The 19,914-nt window shown below is 40.7% G+C and overlaps 1 protein-coding gene and 1 long non-coding RNA gene across 2 annotated transcripts in view; one reads left to right on the forward strand and one right to left on the reverse strand.

Moving 5' to 3' along the window:
- Positions 1–1,021: 1,021 nt before the first annotated feature.
- LOC140736845 (uncharacterized) overlaps positions 1,022–19,914 on the forward strand; it is a 90,990-nt gene continuing 72,097 nt past the window's right edge. Inside the window, exon 1 of the mRNA XM_073062836.1 lies at positions 1,022–1,286. Coding sequence (XP_072918937.1) covers positions 1,187–1,286 — 100 coding nt within the window. The 5' untranslated portion in view covers positions 1,022–1,186. The remainder of the gene's footprint in view (positions 1,287–19,914) is intronic.
- LOC140736556 (uncharacterized) lies at positions 3,073–5,044 on the reverse strand. Its single transcript, XR_012100970.1, has 2 exons — positions 4,876–5,044; positions 3,073–4,111 (listed from the first exon to the last, which is right to left on the reverse strand). It is a non-coding gene; the product is annotated as an uncharacterized lncRNA (long non-coding RNA).

Consider the following 19,914-nt stretch of genomic DNA (forward strand, 5'->3'; position numbering starts at 1 on the left):
TGTTCGTGACGCGGTTCTGCGATTCCCTTCGATCCCGCCGACACGCATCGTTTCAAAGGGGGGAAACACTCTCTTGAATTTCTATTGTGCTGAATAAATAAATAGGGCGCCGTCAGTTACCCTGTTCGTACCCGTGCTAATAAACCACTTTAGTTCGAATTAAACTATCACGAAATTGCCTTGGCCAATGTGAGCCTCATTAAAGTATAAAAATGTACTACCCAATATTGCACTTTCGTATAATTTGCATTTTGCACAGCTTTCGCCGCCACAGATGACGGAAAGCAGCGCCATATACAGTGGTACATGTGCATAAACGCGTTATCCTACAATTCTCTATATTAACCAGCATTTAGACCTCAATGGCCGTGTACCAATAACGGAGTATGTGTTTCAAATTCGCGACCAGCTTCTTCTATGGCATCTTGAAACAAGTTATGTCCCGAAGACGTGTACAAGCAGTAACATCTCACTTGCGTTTTCTGATTAAACTAAACCAGAAACGCAAAATCCGAAGTCGAAAGCTAAGCTTGTCTGTGGCCGGAGATTGCTTGGTTATTTATTCTCCCCCCCCCCCCCCACCTTCGAGTCCACATTCACTTCAACAATATCCTTCTGCAGTCTACACGGACTCGCAGTCACATTAGTGCACGTACTCGCATGGATTATTTAGAAAGTGTTTGGATTCGGCGTTATTTGGTCCCATTGAATCATGCGTGTGCCCCCGCTGCTGGAGGGAAGCAAGGACTCCGAAACCGCGTACAACTCTTTGTTGCCCATCCTTGAAACGGGGAAACTGAAGAGTTGGTGGTTCTCGGGGTTCCCAGGGTAAACCCCCTTTTGGGAAATCCTTGTGTCTGTTAATATTTTGAGCGCCTTCGTCACTGGCCTGTGGGTGTTTTTATTTTCCCGAGATCGAGGATTGGGGACGGATGTGTTCTTTGGTGTTCTGCATTAAAGAACAGAACCGAGAGGCTCGCTCCAGGAAGTGGCTGTAGAAGACTTTTGGAAGGGAGTCCGACAGCATGTTGCAGAGCGGAGGGTGGCGCTTTCACAGAAATACCAAGTCCAAACTCAGCATCGAATCCATCTCCCGAGAGGAACCCCAGGAGATTTCTCACCCCTGCCGCTACGACCAGAGTCAGGAAATGTCCGATTAGCTGGGGATTTAAACAGAGAGCACACCATGAGTTACAAGGGTGGACGAGTTTTCTCAGCACGCAGAAGGAGCGCTTGTCTCCGGCCCAGAGTACAACGAGCTCGGTTTGGGAGGCGGGCAGCGGGCGGTGAGTTTAACAATCCAACCGCTATCAATTATTGTCTCTTTTATGTATTTATATATAAAATTGACTCATACTTGCGTATTAACCCGAAGACATTTGATTAATGGACAGTTGGTGTGAACGAATACGTGCAGAACTCCAAGTCTCTCCCTTTCCTAATGTGATCATTAATTCTTTCCATTTCCCCACGGATGTTACCGGTGATCGGGGAATTCCTGGCACTTTGTTGTCAGTAGTGGGCGACAAAGTGTCACTGTGACTCGTGCCTAGGTCTGTAAGGTTACGCAGCTCAGACATAAACCCACGTCATGTTATTTCGAACATTATTCCTATAAATGCTTCCCTTCAGTTCTCGGCGGGTGCCATTAGCTTGGAAGTGCTTTATTTCTAAATTTGCCGTACCTTTTTAAAAAAATATCTGCAAGAGACTTTTCAATGCAATCAATATTCCAGTTCCGATGAAGGCCGGGCATCCCGAGAGACGAGTGCTACTCTTTTGTTACAACAATATGGGCGGTAGAAGGTATTCACCATGTCAAATGGTCAGCATGGTTTTGGCCATCTGTCTAGCGGTTCGTGACCTGACAGTGTGAGGTAGAGGTATTCACTTATTCGCTCCAGCTCTTGCTCCACGCGCAATATATATTTTTAAAAGCTATAATTAATATTTCATAGTGACTCATCTCTTAATCGGGGTCCTGTGCCCTTTGGAGTCGGATCCTCGGTGAGAACCCGCTTCCTTGTTGGTTGAGTGCCAGGGTTAGCTCGTTATTGTTTTCAATAAGTGAAATGCCATCAGCTCCCTAGTACTAAAGGGACAAGTGATGCATGGAGAAAGTCTTTCCTGAGTGGAAGAGTGCATATTGTATAATGTGGTGAGTGGGATGCTCCATTTATTCTGTAGACCATTGTTACAGTTGCATTAGCGTGCACATCTAAACATCATTTCTGCCCCACAGTGAGTTAGAAACGTACGGAAACACACCATAGCAGATACTGAGTAAATAACTTTGCGCGGGACAGTGGACTTGGAATCTGCGTGCATAGATGTTACATTTTTGGATAAACGGAGAAAGTAGAAATATGAGAGTGCAAACTCGGATAACAGCAATATCTGTGGGGGTGGTGTGGAGGCAAAAGCGATATTAGCGTTTAAGGGGTTCTTAGGTACATGAAAGTTCAGAAGAGGTATATGGACATTGTGTAGGGTAGGCAGAAGGGATTAGTATAATTAGACAATTAGTTCTGTACAATATCGCGAGCCGACTCTACTATGTTCTATAGGTATTGAATGGGAATACTTAGTTCAACAACGTTCCACAGATAACTTTCTAGCATTTTCTGTGCTCCCCCTCCCCCAGATTTCCCAATTCCACAGTATTTTCCTTCTGTGGGTGGTATTTTTTTTTTCAGATTGCTTTTGAAAACAATGCATTAATTTCTACAATCTCCTTTTGGAAAATTGGCAGAAACGCCTTTACAAGCTTTTAGCTGTTATGATGGCAATTTAAAATAAAAACAAGCGATCTCTAAAATACACGTTCATAAAGCTCAAAACAACTAAACAGAAATTATTTCGTGACCAGAACTGGATTTCAGTCAACAGCTAAGTTGAATGTGTCATTATTGTATAATGTATATTTCCTGGTGGAGCGATGAATGAGACACGCAGTCCCGTGAGTTAAATTTCCAGTCTGTCTAAGCCCAAGGCATGACTGAGATGTGGTTTATGCAACACGTGTTGGATGTAAAGATTCCGTGATAGCAAAATAAAAGTATCTCGCATTCCTTTGTGTCAAACATTTCATTTGAAGTAAAACATGAAACCAGTTGAACAGTGTGATTGTTCATCAAAACAAACAAAGGTAACAATATGGAAAAGGTCACACATAATTCTCATCAATCATAGAATGTACACACCTATACATTTCATCTGATGCAATATTTATCTCACAACTCTTCGTTTCGCCATTAATATCTGTATTTGCCTGTTGCTACTAAGTTCGTACTACATTTGATGTCAGATTGTTTCAAATTCAATAACATGTAAATTATAAGTAACTTTATTTTGTTATGGTCAGCTGGTGTTCATTGTGATCATGCCCGACTTCTCTCATTTGTGGGGGAGAACATTTTGGTGAAAAACATAAAGCTGTTTTCGTTAGGCTTTCTTCTTCCTTGAGTCTCTCAATCACACATCGCTCCAGGCATGAACATTTCCATACTGTCACTTTTCAACACTGTCATATCAAATGTGACAGCGTCCTTCTGCAGAAAACTGATGGAAAGTAATGCCACATGACAGTCTTTAACATTTTCTTAGCATTTCCACAATCTTCGCATAAATCCGTACGAGACCCCTAAACTGAACACATACTGAAATTCATTTCTCATGTTTGTGTTTGAAAATAAATTACTTATTCTATGCTATGTTCGACTTTAGAGATTTTATAAGGGGATGTGTCGAGAATTTGTCGAAATTCTATTTTAGGCAGGACTGAGTTTTTCAGGATTCCAAGATTTAAAAAAAGCTGGGGGGGGGGTGGCTTTCTGGCCCTTCACGGGCTTAAAATTATCACCGAGAAGGACGATGTATTTCCAAATTTTGCACAAATACTCGTCGGTTGGGCTGTTTGTTTTTGCGATTAAGAACATCGCATTTAAGTTGAGCGCACGTATTCTCATCGGTAAGATACATTTTTCCTCTTAAACTTTGACTTGGAGGCGCAAGGCTGACCCTTTGAGTTTTAAACACGTAAAGCCAGCTGTGGTGCTCTGCACAAACCGTCAGTCCCGAGGCACGAAGCTGCTGATACTGGAATCCGGACCTAGGAAAAACAATTGGTGGAGAATTGTTATACAGGCAGCATATTTGGAGGAAAGGGGATAGTCAACATTTCAGTCGAGACCTTGCATCCTTCTCGACTGCTGGAACCTGGCGCAATATAAAATAACAAAAGACTGTTTATTCACAGGATTTTCCACATTTTGCTCCACTTTAATTTCGCTAGGACAGTAGTGGCGGGATTTCGTGGAGTGGTTGGTTACGGCCTTAAAAAGAAACTTTGGGGAGCCCATACCAGAGTCAAGAACGTTAAGGAACTGAAAAGCGTTCGGGATTGTGAGAAGTTCGGAAGGTACATAGGAGCGAGGTTGTTTCTAGAGGTTAGAGAGTCTATAAAAGAGAATAATAATTTCAAAATAATGACAGAAAATTTCTAGGAGAAAATTAAAATAAGTTTTCTTTTACATAGAAATGGATGAAATATCCAGGAATATATAGCTCAAAGTTACTCACAAAGTTAAATTACATTACTTTAATAAACAGGAGCGGAATTACATAGATCAGAATTTACAGTCAACGAAGGCCCGAGTGGCATCTTTTTCTGCTGCATCATTCTTGCAATCAAGTGCGTGACACATGCTTACAGGCACGGCAACGCAAAGTGTTAACCTTTGTAAATAAAGAGCAATCAAAAGGCGAGCATCTATTTCAAGTTGGAGCCCTGCTCTGATCTGGTGCCAGAAATTTACGAGGCGCTACAAACGGACTCTTAATTCACTTCAGGAGGCTGAGAATGTTTCCATTTACCTGCACGAGGAGCCTGTTTACTTGCTGCGGACCTCCGGCGAAGCTCGAGCCTCACCGCAGACACCTCCCATTTCCCAAGAAAGTTCACTTTCCCAGCGGATCAGCGCAGATAAATCTCAGGCAACACCGCGGAACAGCAAGCTTGGTATATAGACTGAACCTACTCAGCCGTTCGGGTAACATGTGATGAGAAAATAGTTGCTATATCAGCTGATGGCCTTTCATATCATTATCGTCATTGTTCAATCCCACTTTTTGCTAAATAGAATAAAATGGAAGCTTTTAATACATGTTGAGAACCAATGAATTGACTCGGGTAAGAACCAAATACATTTCCTATTACCCTTTTCACAGATGACCATTTGTCATTAGGATCATCATATATTTACGTGTATTAGGGCGACAAGCAACAAAACAACATTCAATAATTATGAAGAGATGAATTATAAAAGATTGTTAGAAGTACAGACATGGACTAAAATGTCTGACGTGAATAGATAAATACCAGCATGTGTTTACAATGTAAAAGCATTGCAATGTAAACATGCTGTCTGCAGCGTTCTCATTTTTTCCTTAATTTTCAGATTTCCAGCTTTTGCCAGTTTCATTATGACTTTCTGCCGCAGTTACAGTGTACGCTTTATTGGTGAAGTGGGCGGTTTGAACCAGACCGGCATTAAAAGGCACATTTTAGAGGGCAGCTCCTTCGCTACAAACCATGGGTGCCGATCCGATTAAGGTGTAATTTATCCTCTAGCTATCCTGATAGTATACGGGCAGTTACTCTGAACCGTGTGCGTAACCAATACCGCCCATTTAGCAGAGGTGCTAGAGAGAATCCATCTAGGGAAGAAAATTAATAGAGAAAACGTTAATACTAAGGGAAATTGAATAAAGATTCTCCAAGGAGGGGGAGAAAGCTGCAAAGGGGCTCTCTGTGGTATTAGCAAGTTCACAACTAGTTCGAGTGTTTAAGAGAGGAGGGAGTGAGGGGTCAGCGACGAGCTGGAAAGAATCAATAAGACGAATGGTGATGGGCTGGGTAAAAGAACGCTTATATTAAGGGGTTCCCAACCTTTTCTATGCCATTAAGCAAAGGGTCCGCGGGCCCTCGTTGGGAACGCTGTCTTTAAGAGTTTTTTTCGTCAATGCCCTGTTGAAATTAGATGGGTTGTAAATACGGCCCTCCCTGCAATAACGTAACAGGAGAGATTGCAGATGCTGGAGAACGGCACACAAACAAAAGAGCCAAACTTTGGAGGAACTTACCGGGTTGAGCGGCATTGGAGGGGGAGTGGGGGAACTGATGCCGGGTTTTGGGCCGCAAATCGCAACAGTTTCCTTTTCCCCCACAGATGCTGCTCGACTAGCTGAGTTCCTCCAACAGATTGCTTGTTGCTCCTTGCTGTAATGCTCTGCATTTCAGTGCCGCGGTATCAGCAAATCGACAGGAAGGACTTAACTGAAACACAGAAAGTGACACTATGTCCGAAACTCCAAATATCAACTCCGCCCTCTCAAAATAACATATAGCCCACTAAGTAACCTTTGATTGCACAATATTTATAGCTGTTCCACAACAGTTCTGATTAATTTGGCTGTATACAAAACTAAAGAGACCGAGGTCAGGAAAACATCTCGTAAACTGTGTCGAAAGCTTAATATTGTAGAGATCCTCGAGTTTGCCTTGGGTTCCGTTTCTCTAAAATCTACCTCATTTATAATGTGGTCCATTATCATGTATTCATGTAGAACCTGCAGTATAGAGAAAGATCTGTTAATCATCTCACTACCTGTGCGGTTGAGCAGTTGTTCCAAGAAGTTGGGGTCATAATTTCTATTTTTGGCCGAATTTCATTTTGGCCGCCATTATCAATACTGCCAGTCTTTCCAGATTTATTGAGTCCAATATCAGCTTGAGCCTTGATCATTGATGACCTTGGTGATTTGCATTCTTTGTGGTAGCAGGTTATCTTAACTTTGCTGGCGGGAAGAGCAGCTTTTAGTGCATGAGTAATACGGTTATTTTCTGGGTTTAGAGTTCTAGAGCGAGTCCTTGTCGCTTGTCCAGTTCTTCAGCTCACCATAGGCTCACCATAATCTGCTGCGGTGCTGACCCCAGTGCATTCTGAGAGCTGCTGCCTTTGCGATGCCGTGTTAAAAAGGGGGACTGTTTGTCAATATGCTGGGTGTAAAATACTCCAAGATATCTTTCAAAGAGGTGAGTGTATTCTAAAATTCTGGACAATATTCACCTTTCATGCAATACTGCCTAAGCAGTTGAATTGATATGTGTTTTATTGTTAATTAGCAGTAGGGGCTACTTTACTTCAGAAAGTAATTAATTGTAGGAAACAACATTTTGGGCATTCTAAGAACGAAGAGACACTAAGTAAATATAATTTAGTTGTAGAAGTCTACTTTATCAGAATCGCAGCAGTTTGTCTGTAGGTGAGACTGTTATTCATGAACCTGTTATGTAATTACTACGGACTGGGTGAGAATATACTGAATTCTTGGAATTATGTAAAAATCCACAAAGACAGTGGTAAAACTAAACTTGGAATTTTAATTGGGACTCGAAACTACTTTGGCTCCTCTTTACTGCAAATACTAATGGATGAGACTTTTAGTTCTATAGTACTGATGGTAGCAGTAGAATTTGGTAGCCAGTATGTGTAATCGAAGGCACTTTATCTTCAAAGAGGCATTTATGCGTTGGAAAAGGTTTAATTTCAAATTTAAGTTTATGAGTGCCTGCAAAAATTAATTTTTTTCATTGCAGGAAAAATGGAGGAGTACTGTACGTTCCATGTCTTAAAATTTCTTAAATCTACAGATAATGTAGACATAGGAGATTATTTGCCTATAAATCAGTAATATAAGAAATTAGTTTAAAATTAACACACCTAAAACTGGAGACTGTAGAGAAGAGTTTTTCACAAACCCATGCTTCCAGACAAAAATGTAAATAATAGTTAGGTGAATTAACCCTTAAGCTTGAGAAACCAGGCAACAAGAAATTACAATGATAGAGGTGCGCTCTGTTCAAATACTTTGCAAGATGCAGTGGATCCTGTAATTTTGGAGAAATATTTGTTTTACTTATGATGGATTTATGAGTTGAAGGAAATGTTCATAAAATGAGGGGAAAATTAGAATATTGCTGCTGTAGAAAACCTAAAACAAAAGAAAATAATCAAAGCATTTTGCAGGTCAGGCAATATCCATAAAGTGAGCAAGTTACATAATTTCAGTATTATTGTTACTTAATATCTGCAGATTCTCAGGAAACGTGTCAATTTTAAACACAGTAATAGGGGTCAGAACTAAACAAAGAGGAATTGCCTGTGAAGTTCTCAAGTGGAAGACAACAGATGTTCAGCTTGGGAAAAAGTGCTGTTCACATGAGCGTTTTGTTGATCTGAAGAGAAAATCATTAGTAGTTAGGAATGATCACGAATAGCAAAGACGAGATATTTTTGAGGACATAACTAGCATTATCAGTTTGGGAAATGCAGTGGATGTACATGGTCTTCAAGAATATATTTGAAAATACACCTTGTATAAGAGGTTTTTAAGAGGTGTATGTCCAGGAGAAGATAGTAAACTAGACTTCCAATCAGGAGTTAAGGTTAAACTTTCTGAATAGAGAGTTCAATTCTGACACACTGGTATCCACGACGGCATAGTAACTTAGTGGTTAGAGCATCACAGCTTAGTGTTTGGGGTTCAATTCCTGCTGCTGTCTGTAAGGACAATTCTTCCTGTGACCACATGGGTTTCTCCTGGGTGTTCAATGGAATTTGCAAAGCAAGGTTAAGAAGCTGAACTAAACATTATAGAACAAGATGAATGTAATGCTTCTATTCCGACTCTTTTTTTGTTTTATTTAATAGATTCAACATCTGTTCCTTTTTCAATTTTTGTCAAGCGTATTTATTTTAGTAAAATTAATAATAGTAATTGCAGAAGCACAGAATGGTTGCCTTGCAGAAGGAGGCTGATCATCTTGATGTGCCTCCTCCATCCTTTTCCCCAAGAAGTGCAAATCATTTCCTTCCTCACGCTATCCACCTCCCTTTTGAACAATTGAACCTTTTCCCATTGCCATCTGCGGCCCTCAATATTCACTAAATGATTGTTTTTCATTGTTTCATTTTGGTTCTTTTGTCAAACATCCTCGGTCTGTTTTTATTCTATTTAGAGATACAGCACAGAGACAGGTGCTTCTCGCCCAACAAGTCCATGCCACCCAGTTACTCCCATGTGACCAACTAACCTGTATATTGTTGGAATGTGGGAGGAAATCAGAGCACCCAGAGGAAACCCATGTGGTCGCGGGAAGGACAGTAGCAGGACATGAACCTGGGTTGCTAGTACTGAAACAGCATTGTACATCCACTAGTTCTTGATCACTTTACCAGAAGGGATAACATTTGTGATTTAAATACATCCATCAGTTTTCATTCTCAGTTCCCACTCTGATCTTCTCTGTCCAACACAACCTTGCACTGATTCTCCCTCTACCAACCCCAAACACCCCAGTAATCCACAATTTGGCAAGCAACCCTTGCCAGTTCTTTCTTAGTTGCTCCAGCAGCAAAAATAAAAACCTAATTAGGATTGGTGAATGAAGTCTTTCATGAGCATGGCCTTGTGCTTGTCACAAAATAGAATTTAACTCCTCAGGCCTCTCAGACAAAATGGTGTGGGCTTCCTGAACATTGCTTCTCTAATGTGTTTTTTGCTCAAGAGAAGGATATCTAGCTGTTTAAATTCAATATTCTAAGTTAAGAGGGATACATTGTGAAAACAGTGAACCTAAATAAAACTTTTATAATTTTGTTTAAAAGTTCTATATAGTATTAAACATCAAGCCATAAGGAAAATAATGAACCTTTATGGAAAAGGTAGATCAATTATAATAGACCATAAGACAAAGGAGCAGAATTGGGACACTCAGCCCATCAAGTTTGCTCTGAAATTCTATCATGACTGATTTGTTATCAACTCAATCCCACTCTCCTCTGTAACCTTTGACATCCTGATTATTCAAGAACCTATCAACCTCAATTTTAAATATACTCAATAACTTGGACTCTACAGACATCCATAGCAATGAATTCCACAGATTTACCACTCTCTGGCAAAGACATTCCTTCTGAACTTTGTTCTAGATGTTTATCATTTATTCTGAGGCTGTGCCCTTTCATCCTAGTCTCACTCTCTATAAGAAACATCTTCTCCACACCCACTCGATCTAGGCCTTTCAATTTTTCATAGGAATCAATGAGATTGCCCCTCATTTTTCTAAACTCCAGCAAGTACAGGCGTAGAGCCATCAAAAGCTCCTCATACGTTAACCCTTTCATTCCTGAAATTACTCTCGTGAACCTCCTCTGTACACTCTCCAATGCCGTCTCATCTTTTCTTAGATAAGGAGCCCAAAGCTGCTCGCAATACACCAAATGTGGTCCAATCAATGCCTTATAAAGTTTCAGCATCACATCCTTGCTCTTATATTCTAGTCCTCCTGAAATGAATGCTAACATTGCATTTGCCTTCCTCACCACTGACTCAACTTTTAGGGAATCCTGCATAAGGACAGCTAAGTCCCTTTACACCTCTGATTTTTGAATTTTCCTCCCCATCTTTATTCCTTCTACCAAAGTTCATGAACACTCCCTACACTATATTCCATCTGCTACTTCTTAGCCCATTATCCCAATTGGACTTTCTGCAGACTCCCTGCTTCCTCAACATTATCTGTCCCTCCACCTATCTTTGTATTGTCTGCAAACTTGGCCACAAAGCCATTCAATTCTGTCATCTAAGTTGTTGACCTATAACGTAAAAAGAAGCAGTCCCAATATTGACCTCTGTGGAGCACCACTAGCTACTGGCAACCAAGCAGAATAGGATCCCTTTTATTCCCACACTTTGCTACCTGCCAGTCAGCCAGTCTTTTATCCATGCTAGTATCTTTCCAGTAATACCATGAGCTCTTATCTTGTTAAGCAGTCTCATGTGCAGCACCTTTTCAAAGGCCGTCTTGTCAGTTAATATTCACTGACTCTCCTTTGTCTATCCTACCTGCATTATTTCCTCAAAGAATTACAACAGATTTGTCAGGTAAGGTTTTCCTGAAGAAAACCACACCGACTTTTGCCTACTTTATCATCCGCTTCCAAGTACCTCAAAACCTCGTCCTTAGTAATGGACTTCAATATCTTTGCAACCATTGGTCAGGCTAACTGGCCTATAATTTCCTTTTTAATAGTGGGGTGATATTTAGAATTTTTCAGTCTCTGGAACCATTCCAGAATCTAGTGATTCTTGAAAGAGCATTACTAACATCTCCACAATCTCTTCAGCTACCTCTTTACCACTCAGGAGTAGTCCATCAGGTCCAGGTGACTTACGTACCTTCAGACTTCTCAGCTTCCCAAACACCTTCTCCTTAGTAAAATCAACTATACTCATTCCTGTATCTTGCCCTCTGACACTCTGGCATACTGCTAGTGTCTTCCACAGTGAAGAATGATGCAAAATACTTGTTTCTTTGATCCCCCATTGCAATCGCTCCAGCATCATTTTCCAGCAATCTGATATCCTCTCTTTTACTCTTTATATATCTGAAAAACCTTTTGGTATCTGCTTTATATTATTGGCTAGCTTACTTTTGTATTCTATCTTTTCCTCCTTAATGACTTTTTTAGTTGCTTTCTGTTGGTTTTTAAAAGATTCCCAATTCTCAAATATCCCACTAGACTTTCTACATTATATGACCTCTTTTTTGCTCTAATGCTATCTTTGACTTCCCTTCTCAGCTATAGTTGCCTCATCATCCCTTTAGAATACTTAATCCTCTTTGGCATGTATCTATTTTGCACCTTCCAAATTGCCCCCAGAAACTCCAGCCAATGCTGTTCTGCTGCCATCCCTGAGTGCCCCCTTCTAATCAGTTTTGGATAGCTTCTTCTAATGCCTCTGTAATTCTCTTTGAACCACTGTGATACTGATACATCTAACTTTATCTTCTTCCTCTCAAATTTCAGGCTAATTTGTACCTTATTATAATCACTCACTCATAAGGTTTCCTTCACCTTAAGCTTCCTTATCATTTCTGGCTCATTACACAACTCCCAGTCCAGAATTGCCTTTCCCATAGTGGGCTCAACCACAAGCTGCTCTAAAAAGCCATCTTTCAGGCATTCTACAAATTCCCTATCTTGGGATCCAACACCAAACTGATTTTCTGAATCTGCCAGCATATTGAAATCCATGATGACTATCATGACATTGCCCGTACGACATGCCTCTTCTATCCCACATCCTGGCATTCTGGATGAGAAAATAAGGCTTGACAACAGGATATTTTCTTCAGTTGCATGAATGAGTGAGTTTGCGTAAGTTTCACCCCACAAAATCAAAAATGGATTGTGAGTCTTCATTTAACTATTGATACTTAATAATGTCTCCTAACACAATTCAGAAAATAATGAACTTAAAAATACCTAGGCCCTTGCATTTGTTACTGATTTTAGAGCTATGCAGAAAGGTTTTCATGATACAGTAAAAAATGATGAGAAAGAAGGGAACAGAAGTTCACAACTCAGAATTTCAATACTATCAAGATAATAGAAAGGGTTCTGGATCTCAGGGTTACCAACAGGAATTATAGGCTGGATGCTTCTCCTCAGTATGAGAATCAGATCATTCGAGGTCACTTTGAAGCTTTTCATGATGGCTGATAACAGAAATAGGATAAGAAACTGCTTGTATTGTTAACTGTCTCTGCTAGAGACAGGCAAGAGTTTGTACTCATTTGGAAGGATGTCATTAGATTTCTTTTAAAATTTTAATACTTTAAAATCAAATAACATCGGGGAGGAGGTACAGGAGCCTGAAGATATTCACAATATGTTTCAAGAACAGCCACTTTCCCTCCGCTATTATATTCCTGAATGCACAATGAACCAACCCATAAACACTACCTCACTATTTTTGCTCTCCATTTGCACTATTTACTTGTACATATATACATTTCTTATTGTAATTTATAGTTTTTTAATATATTGCACCATACTGCTGCCACAAAACAACAAATTTCACAAGACATGTCAGTAATATTAAACCTGATTCCAATTCTGATTCTGATTCATATCATTCTATCATTAATTCATGACCCGCTTTCTTCCTGCACAACAAAGCTTTATGCAGGATTTGTGCTGGATTACATACTTGGGGACACAGATAAATAGTTTGTTCCTGGGCCTCTTCACTTCCAAGTTGACCAGGGGCATTTTAAATTGACTTGTTCTATCAGTTCTATTTAATTTTATCCACCTTCCTAACAATAATGAAGTTAGCTTGCTCAGTGATTCGCTCTAATCCGCACCTTTTAAATACTTGTCAGTCTGCTGAACTGCAGGCATCACATTTCATCAAACTTATAAATTTTAGATCGTGCATAAAAAAAGTTATTTAAAAATTGATAACTGATTCCTGCTGATTACATAATAATTTCCAACACACACTTCAGCTGACTTCTGAATCTATCTCGACTGCCTCACAGCACTGGAGGCCTTGGATCAAACCTGAACTCAGTGTGGAGTCTGCATGTGCTCTCCGTGACTGCATGGGGTTGCTTCAGGTGCTCTGGGTTGCTTTCACATCCCAAAGGCATACAGGTTGGTAGATTAATAGACTATGGTAAGTTGCCTCTAATGTAAGCAGAAGAACGTGGAGGCTCAGTGGTAGCCTACACTGGAGTTGGAGGCCTGTGTCTGTGAAGGGGGTAAGAGGGTGAGAAGGGGACTTGATTCGCTGCTGTTGTTTTCTTTTGTTGTTGTTGTTGCTGCTTGTGTTTTGAGTTGAACATTGTGGGCTTGCTGTGTTGGCGACGGAATGTGTGTGGCAACAGCATCACTAGGTATGTTCCAGCTGCCGTGGGTGCTCTGTCATTTTTTTGTGTGAGGGAATGGTTGGGGAGGTTGGGGTTTGATGTTCCAGCTGCTGTCTTCCGGGTGGGTGCTCTGTTAGATTTTTCGTGCAAGGGAGGTGGTGGGGGGGTTTGGGATTTTCAAGATTTGTTTCTTTTTCCTTTTCATTTGTGGAGGGGGGTTGATTTTTTTTCAACGGCTCCTGTTTTTTGTTCTGTAGTTCATGGCTATCTGGAGAAGACAAATATCAGAGTTGTATTGAACATGCATGCTTTGTCAGTAAAATGAACCTTTGAATTTCTTTGGACCTTTGTTAACATGAGGGATGCATTTCATTGTATGTTTTGATGCACAGGTGATAAATAAATGAGTATCTTGGAGGAATTGTTAAGAATGTAGAGGAAATAATACGAGATTAATATAGGATTAATACCAATGGCAATTGATGGTTAGCACAGACTCAATGGGCTATGCAGTCTGTTTTCATGCTACATCTTCCTATGAATCACTACAATAAAAAGAATGAGGCCAATTTAGAAGTGACAACAGTATAATAGTGTATTATAAGATATAATATTGTCCATATTTTACAAACAACATACTGTAATGTAGATTAAGTTCATACATGAAAAGATGTTTGTTTATTTCACTTAATTAATTCAATTATATTGCAAAGAAATCTTACTCTAAAAAAATATTCTCACAGTAATTAAGTCAGCAACATTTTCCTTTTTTCTAGGTACCTGGACAGGTTTCTTGAATGATGAGATCGAAGTAGTGGTGATTAAGTAATGTGATTACTCCAGTTTATTTATCAACTACTCTGTCTCAGGCATGCAGAGTTAACAATTCTGTGCATTATAGAGAAGAAGAAATGAACTCATTTGGCCATCTGGCTTGACGGGTGGAGGTCTATTATAGGATAGAATTAGATAATTTTTATTTCCCTTTTACATTAATATGAACTTGTTTTTCTGGTCCATTCAAGCTTTATTCATGCTGGAGTTAAATGTGTATTCAATTTATGAAGTGTCAGTTTTCTGAACAAGTTAATAATTTTTATATTAAGCTTGGCAGAGGTCTTTTTTTCTGTTGATTTAAATATTTCCCCATTCACAATACAGTGGATTCCATTTAATTGGGCCATTGGTTAATCATGGCAGCCATTTATTTGGAACAACTATTGGAATTAAATCAATAAAGTAGTCAGTAAAAACACAAAATGCTGACAGAACTCAGCAGGCCAGATAGCATCTATGGGAGGAGGTGGTGACAACGTTTTGGGCCGAAACCCTTCATCAGGAGTGAAGTAACATGGGATGGTCGAGGGGGGATAAGAAGTGGGGGGAGGGATGAAGTAGAGAGCTGGGAAGTGATAGGCTGAAGGGAAATGGGCTAGGGGGAAGGTGGGGAATTATGGGAAATAAAAGAGAAAGAAAGGTAGGGCTGGGGGGAGATTATAGTGAGGGGGGTAAAAGAGAGAGAAAGAGAACCAGACTAAAATTATAGATAGGGATGGGGTAAGGGGGGGGGCAGGGGTATCAACGGAGGTCTGTGAGTTGAATGTTCATGCCGGCAGGTAGGAGGCCACCTAGGCGGGAGATAAGGTATTGCTCCACCGACCTGCGTGTGGCCTCATCTTGACGGTAGAGGAGGCCATGGACAGACATATCGGAGTGGGAGTGGTCTGTGGAATTGAAGTGTGTGGCCACAGGGAGATCCCGCCACTGCTGGAGGACCGAGCGCCGGTGTTCGGCGAAACGGTCTCCCAGTCTGCAGCGGGTCTCCCCAATGTATAAATGGCCACATCGGGAGCACTGGATACAGTATATCACCCCAGTTGACTCGCAGGTGAAGTGGTGCCTCACCTGAAAGGACTGTCTGAGGCCTAGGATGGTGGTGAGGGAAGAAGTGTGGGAGCAGGTGTAGCACTTCTTCCGTTTGCAGGGATAAGTGCCTGGAGGGAGGTCGATGGGGAGGGATGGGGGGGATGAATGGACAAGGGAGTCGCGTGGGGAGCGATCCCTGCGGAAAGCCGAGAGTGGGGGGGAGGGGAAGATGTGTCTGGTGGTGGGATCCCGTAGGAGGTGGCGGAAGTTACGGAGGATTATACGTTGGATCTGTAGGCTGGTAGGGTGATAGGTGAGGACCAGGGGGACTCTATCCCTAGTGGGCTTATCACTTCCCAGCTCTCTACTTCATCCCTCCCCCCCCACTTCTTATCCCCCCTCGACCATCCCATGTTACTTCACTCCTGATGAAGGGTTTCGGCCCGAAACGTCGTCACTACCTCCTCCCGTAGATGCTTTCTGGCCTGCTGAGTTCTGCCAGCATTCTGAGTTTTTATTTATTTCCAGCATCTGCAGATTCACTCGTGTTGCAATAAAATAGTCAGATTCTCCTTGTTTATTTGGGACACTATGCTGCTTAATTAGGGCAGGAGATCATTGCCAAATAGTTTCTATCTGGCATCAGTCGCATGCACTTGTGTGGTCGTTAGATACTACACCATGCTTAGAGAGATCAGTTTTAAAATAGTGTCAGCTGTGTGTATTTGTGCTTAAAAATCAGTGATTTTTGACATTGATAGTTGGGAAGAAATGAGCAGTAAGATGACTCGGAACGGTTTTGCTCACTGTGGTTTCAAGAATTTGGGCTTGGAGATGTCAGAAACAGCTTGATGTGAAAATTATAATTAAGATGAAAATTTCTACATATTTATGTACACAGCTAAGAATAGTAAAGAATCTATTAACAATCATATTTTCAAAGTAATTTAATTTATCTTCTAATATTTTTACTGTTACTCCTTAGATAATCAGGAAAATAAACAATTACTAATTCCTGCAAAACTTCCATTCTACAGAAATTAAGATATTGGAAGTTTTAAAAAAGAGTGTGATTGATTGAATTTTGACTTAGACCTATAAATTTCTGATTGACTAGAATGAATGATTAAGTTCATAAAACACAATTATTCATGACGTAAATTCAAGCATTCATGGCTGCCCTGCCACACGCAATATCTGGGGAAGATATTCTATATGATCATGCTATCCAAAGCTAATGGATCAAGACTTTTTAATAACAGTAAACCATTTTCCTTAAGATGTTTAAAAATGGCTCCCTATAAACCTACTGAAGTGTTATTAAGGATGGGCATTAAGTGTCGGTCTCCAATTCCATGCAGAAGTCAGTCAAAACTCAGTAAATTGTTATCTTTCAGTGGACTGTGTCGTTTTTGTCAAATCACAGACCAGTGTTATGGCAACTGCTCTACACGTGTCTACAAGAAACTGCAGAGAGTTATGGACTCAGTTCAGAGATGTAACAGGAATCTCCATGGACTCTATCTATATTTCTTCCTGCTTCAGTAAAGCAGCCAGCAGAATCAAAGATCCCACCAACTCTGGACATTTTCTCTTCTACCCTCTTCCATCAGTCAGAACTCCGTACAAAAGCCTGGAAGAATGTACCATCAGACTCAAGAAATGCTTCTAACCCACAGCTATAAGACTATTGAAAGGTTCTCTGATACAATAAGATGGCCTCTCAGCCTCACAATTTACCTCATTATGATCTTGCACCTTATTATTTACCTGCACTGCATTTTCTCAGTAGCTGTTACTCTTTATTCTGCATTTTGTTATTGCTTTACCTTGTTCTACCTCAAGCACACTGTGCTTGATTAGATCTCAAGCACACTGTGTAATGATTAGATCTGAATGCCCAGTGTGCAAGGCAGCCTTTCCATTGTATCTCAGTTAATGTGACAAAAATAAACCAGCTCCAATTCTGCTCTGGTCTAACATATTTTCCAAACAAAATGCTTCTCAACATGAATGTGTCAAAGGGACAACATGAATGTGAAATCCAAAATATCTCTAGGATGTGAAAGAAATATGAGCTGAAATGGTTTTTTTTTAACATTAAGGTGGCATTTATAAATCTCTTTATTCTTTATGATTCTTCATTTGATCTTATTAACTTATATGAGTATTTGGCATCAATCATTCCTATTTCAGTACATGAACAATTTTTATTTTGTTAGAAGTTACTGAAGGGAATAAATGGCTTGTCATGTGATAACTGTTTAATGGCTCTGGGCCTCTACTCACTGGAATTCCTCACTGGAATGAGGGGTGAGCTCATTCATACCTTTGGAATATTGAAAGGCTTCGATAGAGTGGACGTGGAGAGGATGTTTCCTATGGTGGGGGAGTCTAAGACCAGAGGACACAGCCTCAGAGTAGATGGATGTCCTTTTAGAATGGAGATGAGGAGGAATTCTTTAGCCAGAGAATAGTGAATCTGTGGAATTTTTTGCCACAGGCGGCTGTGAAGGCCAAGTCATTGGTTCTACTGAAGGCAGAGGCTGATAGATTCTTGATTAGTCAGGGCATGAAGGGATTCAGGCAGAAGGCTGGAAATTGGGGCTGAGAGGGAAAATGGATCAGCCATGATTAGGTCTTTATTCTTTGGCGTGTAGAAGGTTGAGGGGGAACTTGATAGAGGTATTTAAAATTATGAGGGGAATAGATAGAGTTGACGTAGATAGGCTTTTTCCATTGAGAGCAGGGAAGATTCAAACAAGAGGACGTGAGTTGAGAGTTAAGGGGCAAAAGTTTAGGCGTAACACAAGGGGGAACTTCTTTACTCAGAGAGTGGTAGCTGTGTGGAACAAGCTTCCAGTAGAATTGGTAGAGGCAGGTTTGATTTTGTCATTTAAAAAAAAATTGGATAGGTATATGGACAGGAAAGGAATGGAGGGTTATGGGCTGAGTGCAGGTCGGTGGGACTAGGTGAGAGTAAGCATTCAGTATGGACTAGAAGGGCCAAGATGGCCTGTTTCCGTGCTGTAATTGTCATATGGTTATATGGTGAAGTGGCGGAATAGGCTTGATGGGCCAAATGGCCTATTTCTGCTCCTATATCTTATGGTCTTATTATTGGAGGTTCCAGTTCTTCAGTGCTGATTGTATCAAGGAGCAAGTCACATGTTCAGTTCACAAGCAAAGAGGCTTGTGATCATTAGGTTATATAGGAGAAGGCAAAGGAGGAGGAGTTCCGAAGGAGGTGAAAGTCATGTGAGAAGAGAAGAGTTAAGAGTTGATCCAGAATGGGAAATGGACAAAGAGTGAAGGGGAAGGAGGTAGAAATTACTGGAAGTTACAGAGATCAATGTTCATCAGATTGGAGGCTACCCAGGCAGACTATGAGGTGTTGTTCTTCCAACCTGAGAGTGGCCTCATCATGGCTGTTGAGGAGGCCAAGGACCGACAAGTTGGAATAGGAGAGCCTGGAATTAAAATAGTTGTTCACCAGGAAATCCTGCTTGTTGTAGACAGAGCAAAGGTGCTCAACCATCTTGAACATCTTGAGACATTCATTGGGACAGAGAAAGAACAGTCACACAATATTGTTAAAGTTGCAGTATTCGTACCAGGCTGTAGATGAGAAAGAAAAAAGCATGTATTTACAATGATGTGTCTGAGGGACATCCCAAATCATTTCTCTACAATACAAAGGCACAGAGTCGACTGTACTTCCTTAGAAGGTTGACGTCATTCAATGTCTGTAGTGAGATGCTGAAGATGTTCTATAGGTCAGTTGTGGAGAGCGCCCTCTTCTTTGTGGTGGCGTGTTGGGGAGGAAGCATTAAGAAGAGGGACGCCTCACGTCTTAATAAGCTGGTAAGGAAGGCGGGCTCTGTCGTGGGAAAAGTACTGGAGAGTTTAACATCGGTAGCTGAGCAAAGGGCGCTGAGTAGGCTACGGTCAATTATGGAAAACTCTGAACATCCTCTACATAGCACCATCCAGAGACAGAGAAGCAGTTTCAGCGACAGGTTACTATCGATGCAATGCTCCTCAGACAGGATGAAGAGGTCAATACTCCCCAATGCCATTAGGCTTTACAATTCTACCGCCAGGACTTAAGAACTTTTTTAAAAGCTATTATTAATGCTTTTTGAGATAGTGATTTAGATGCATATCATATTTTTTACTGAGTTAAGTATTGTATGTAATTAGTTTTGCTACAACAAGTGTATGGGACATTGGAAAAAAAGTTGAATTTCCCCATGGGGATG

The sequence above is a fragment of the Hemitrygon akajei genome, chromosome 12 (assembly GCF_048418815.1).
Source record: "Hemitrygon akajei chromosome 12, sHemAka1.3, whole genome shotgun sequence".
Taxonomy (NCBI): Eukaryota; Metazoa; Chordata; class Chondrichthyes; order Myliobatiformes; family Dasyatidae; genus Hemitrygon; species Hemitrygon akajei.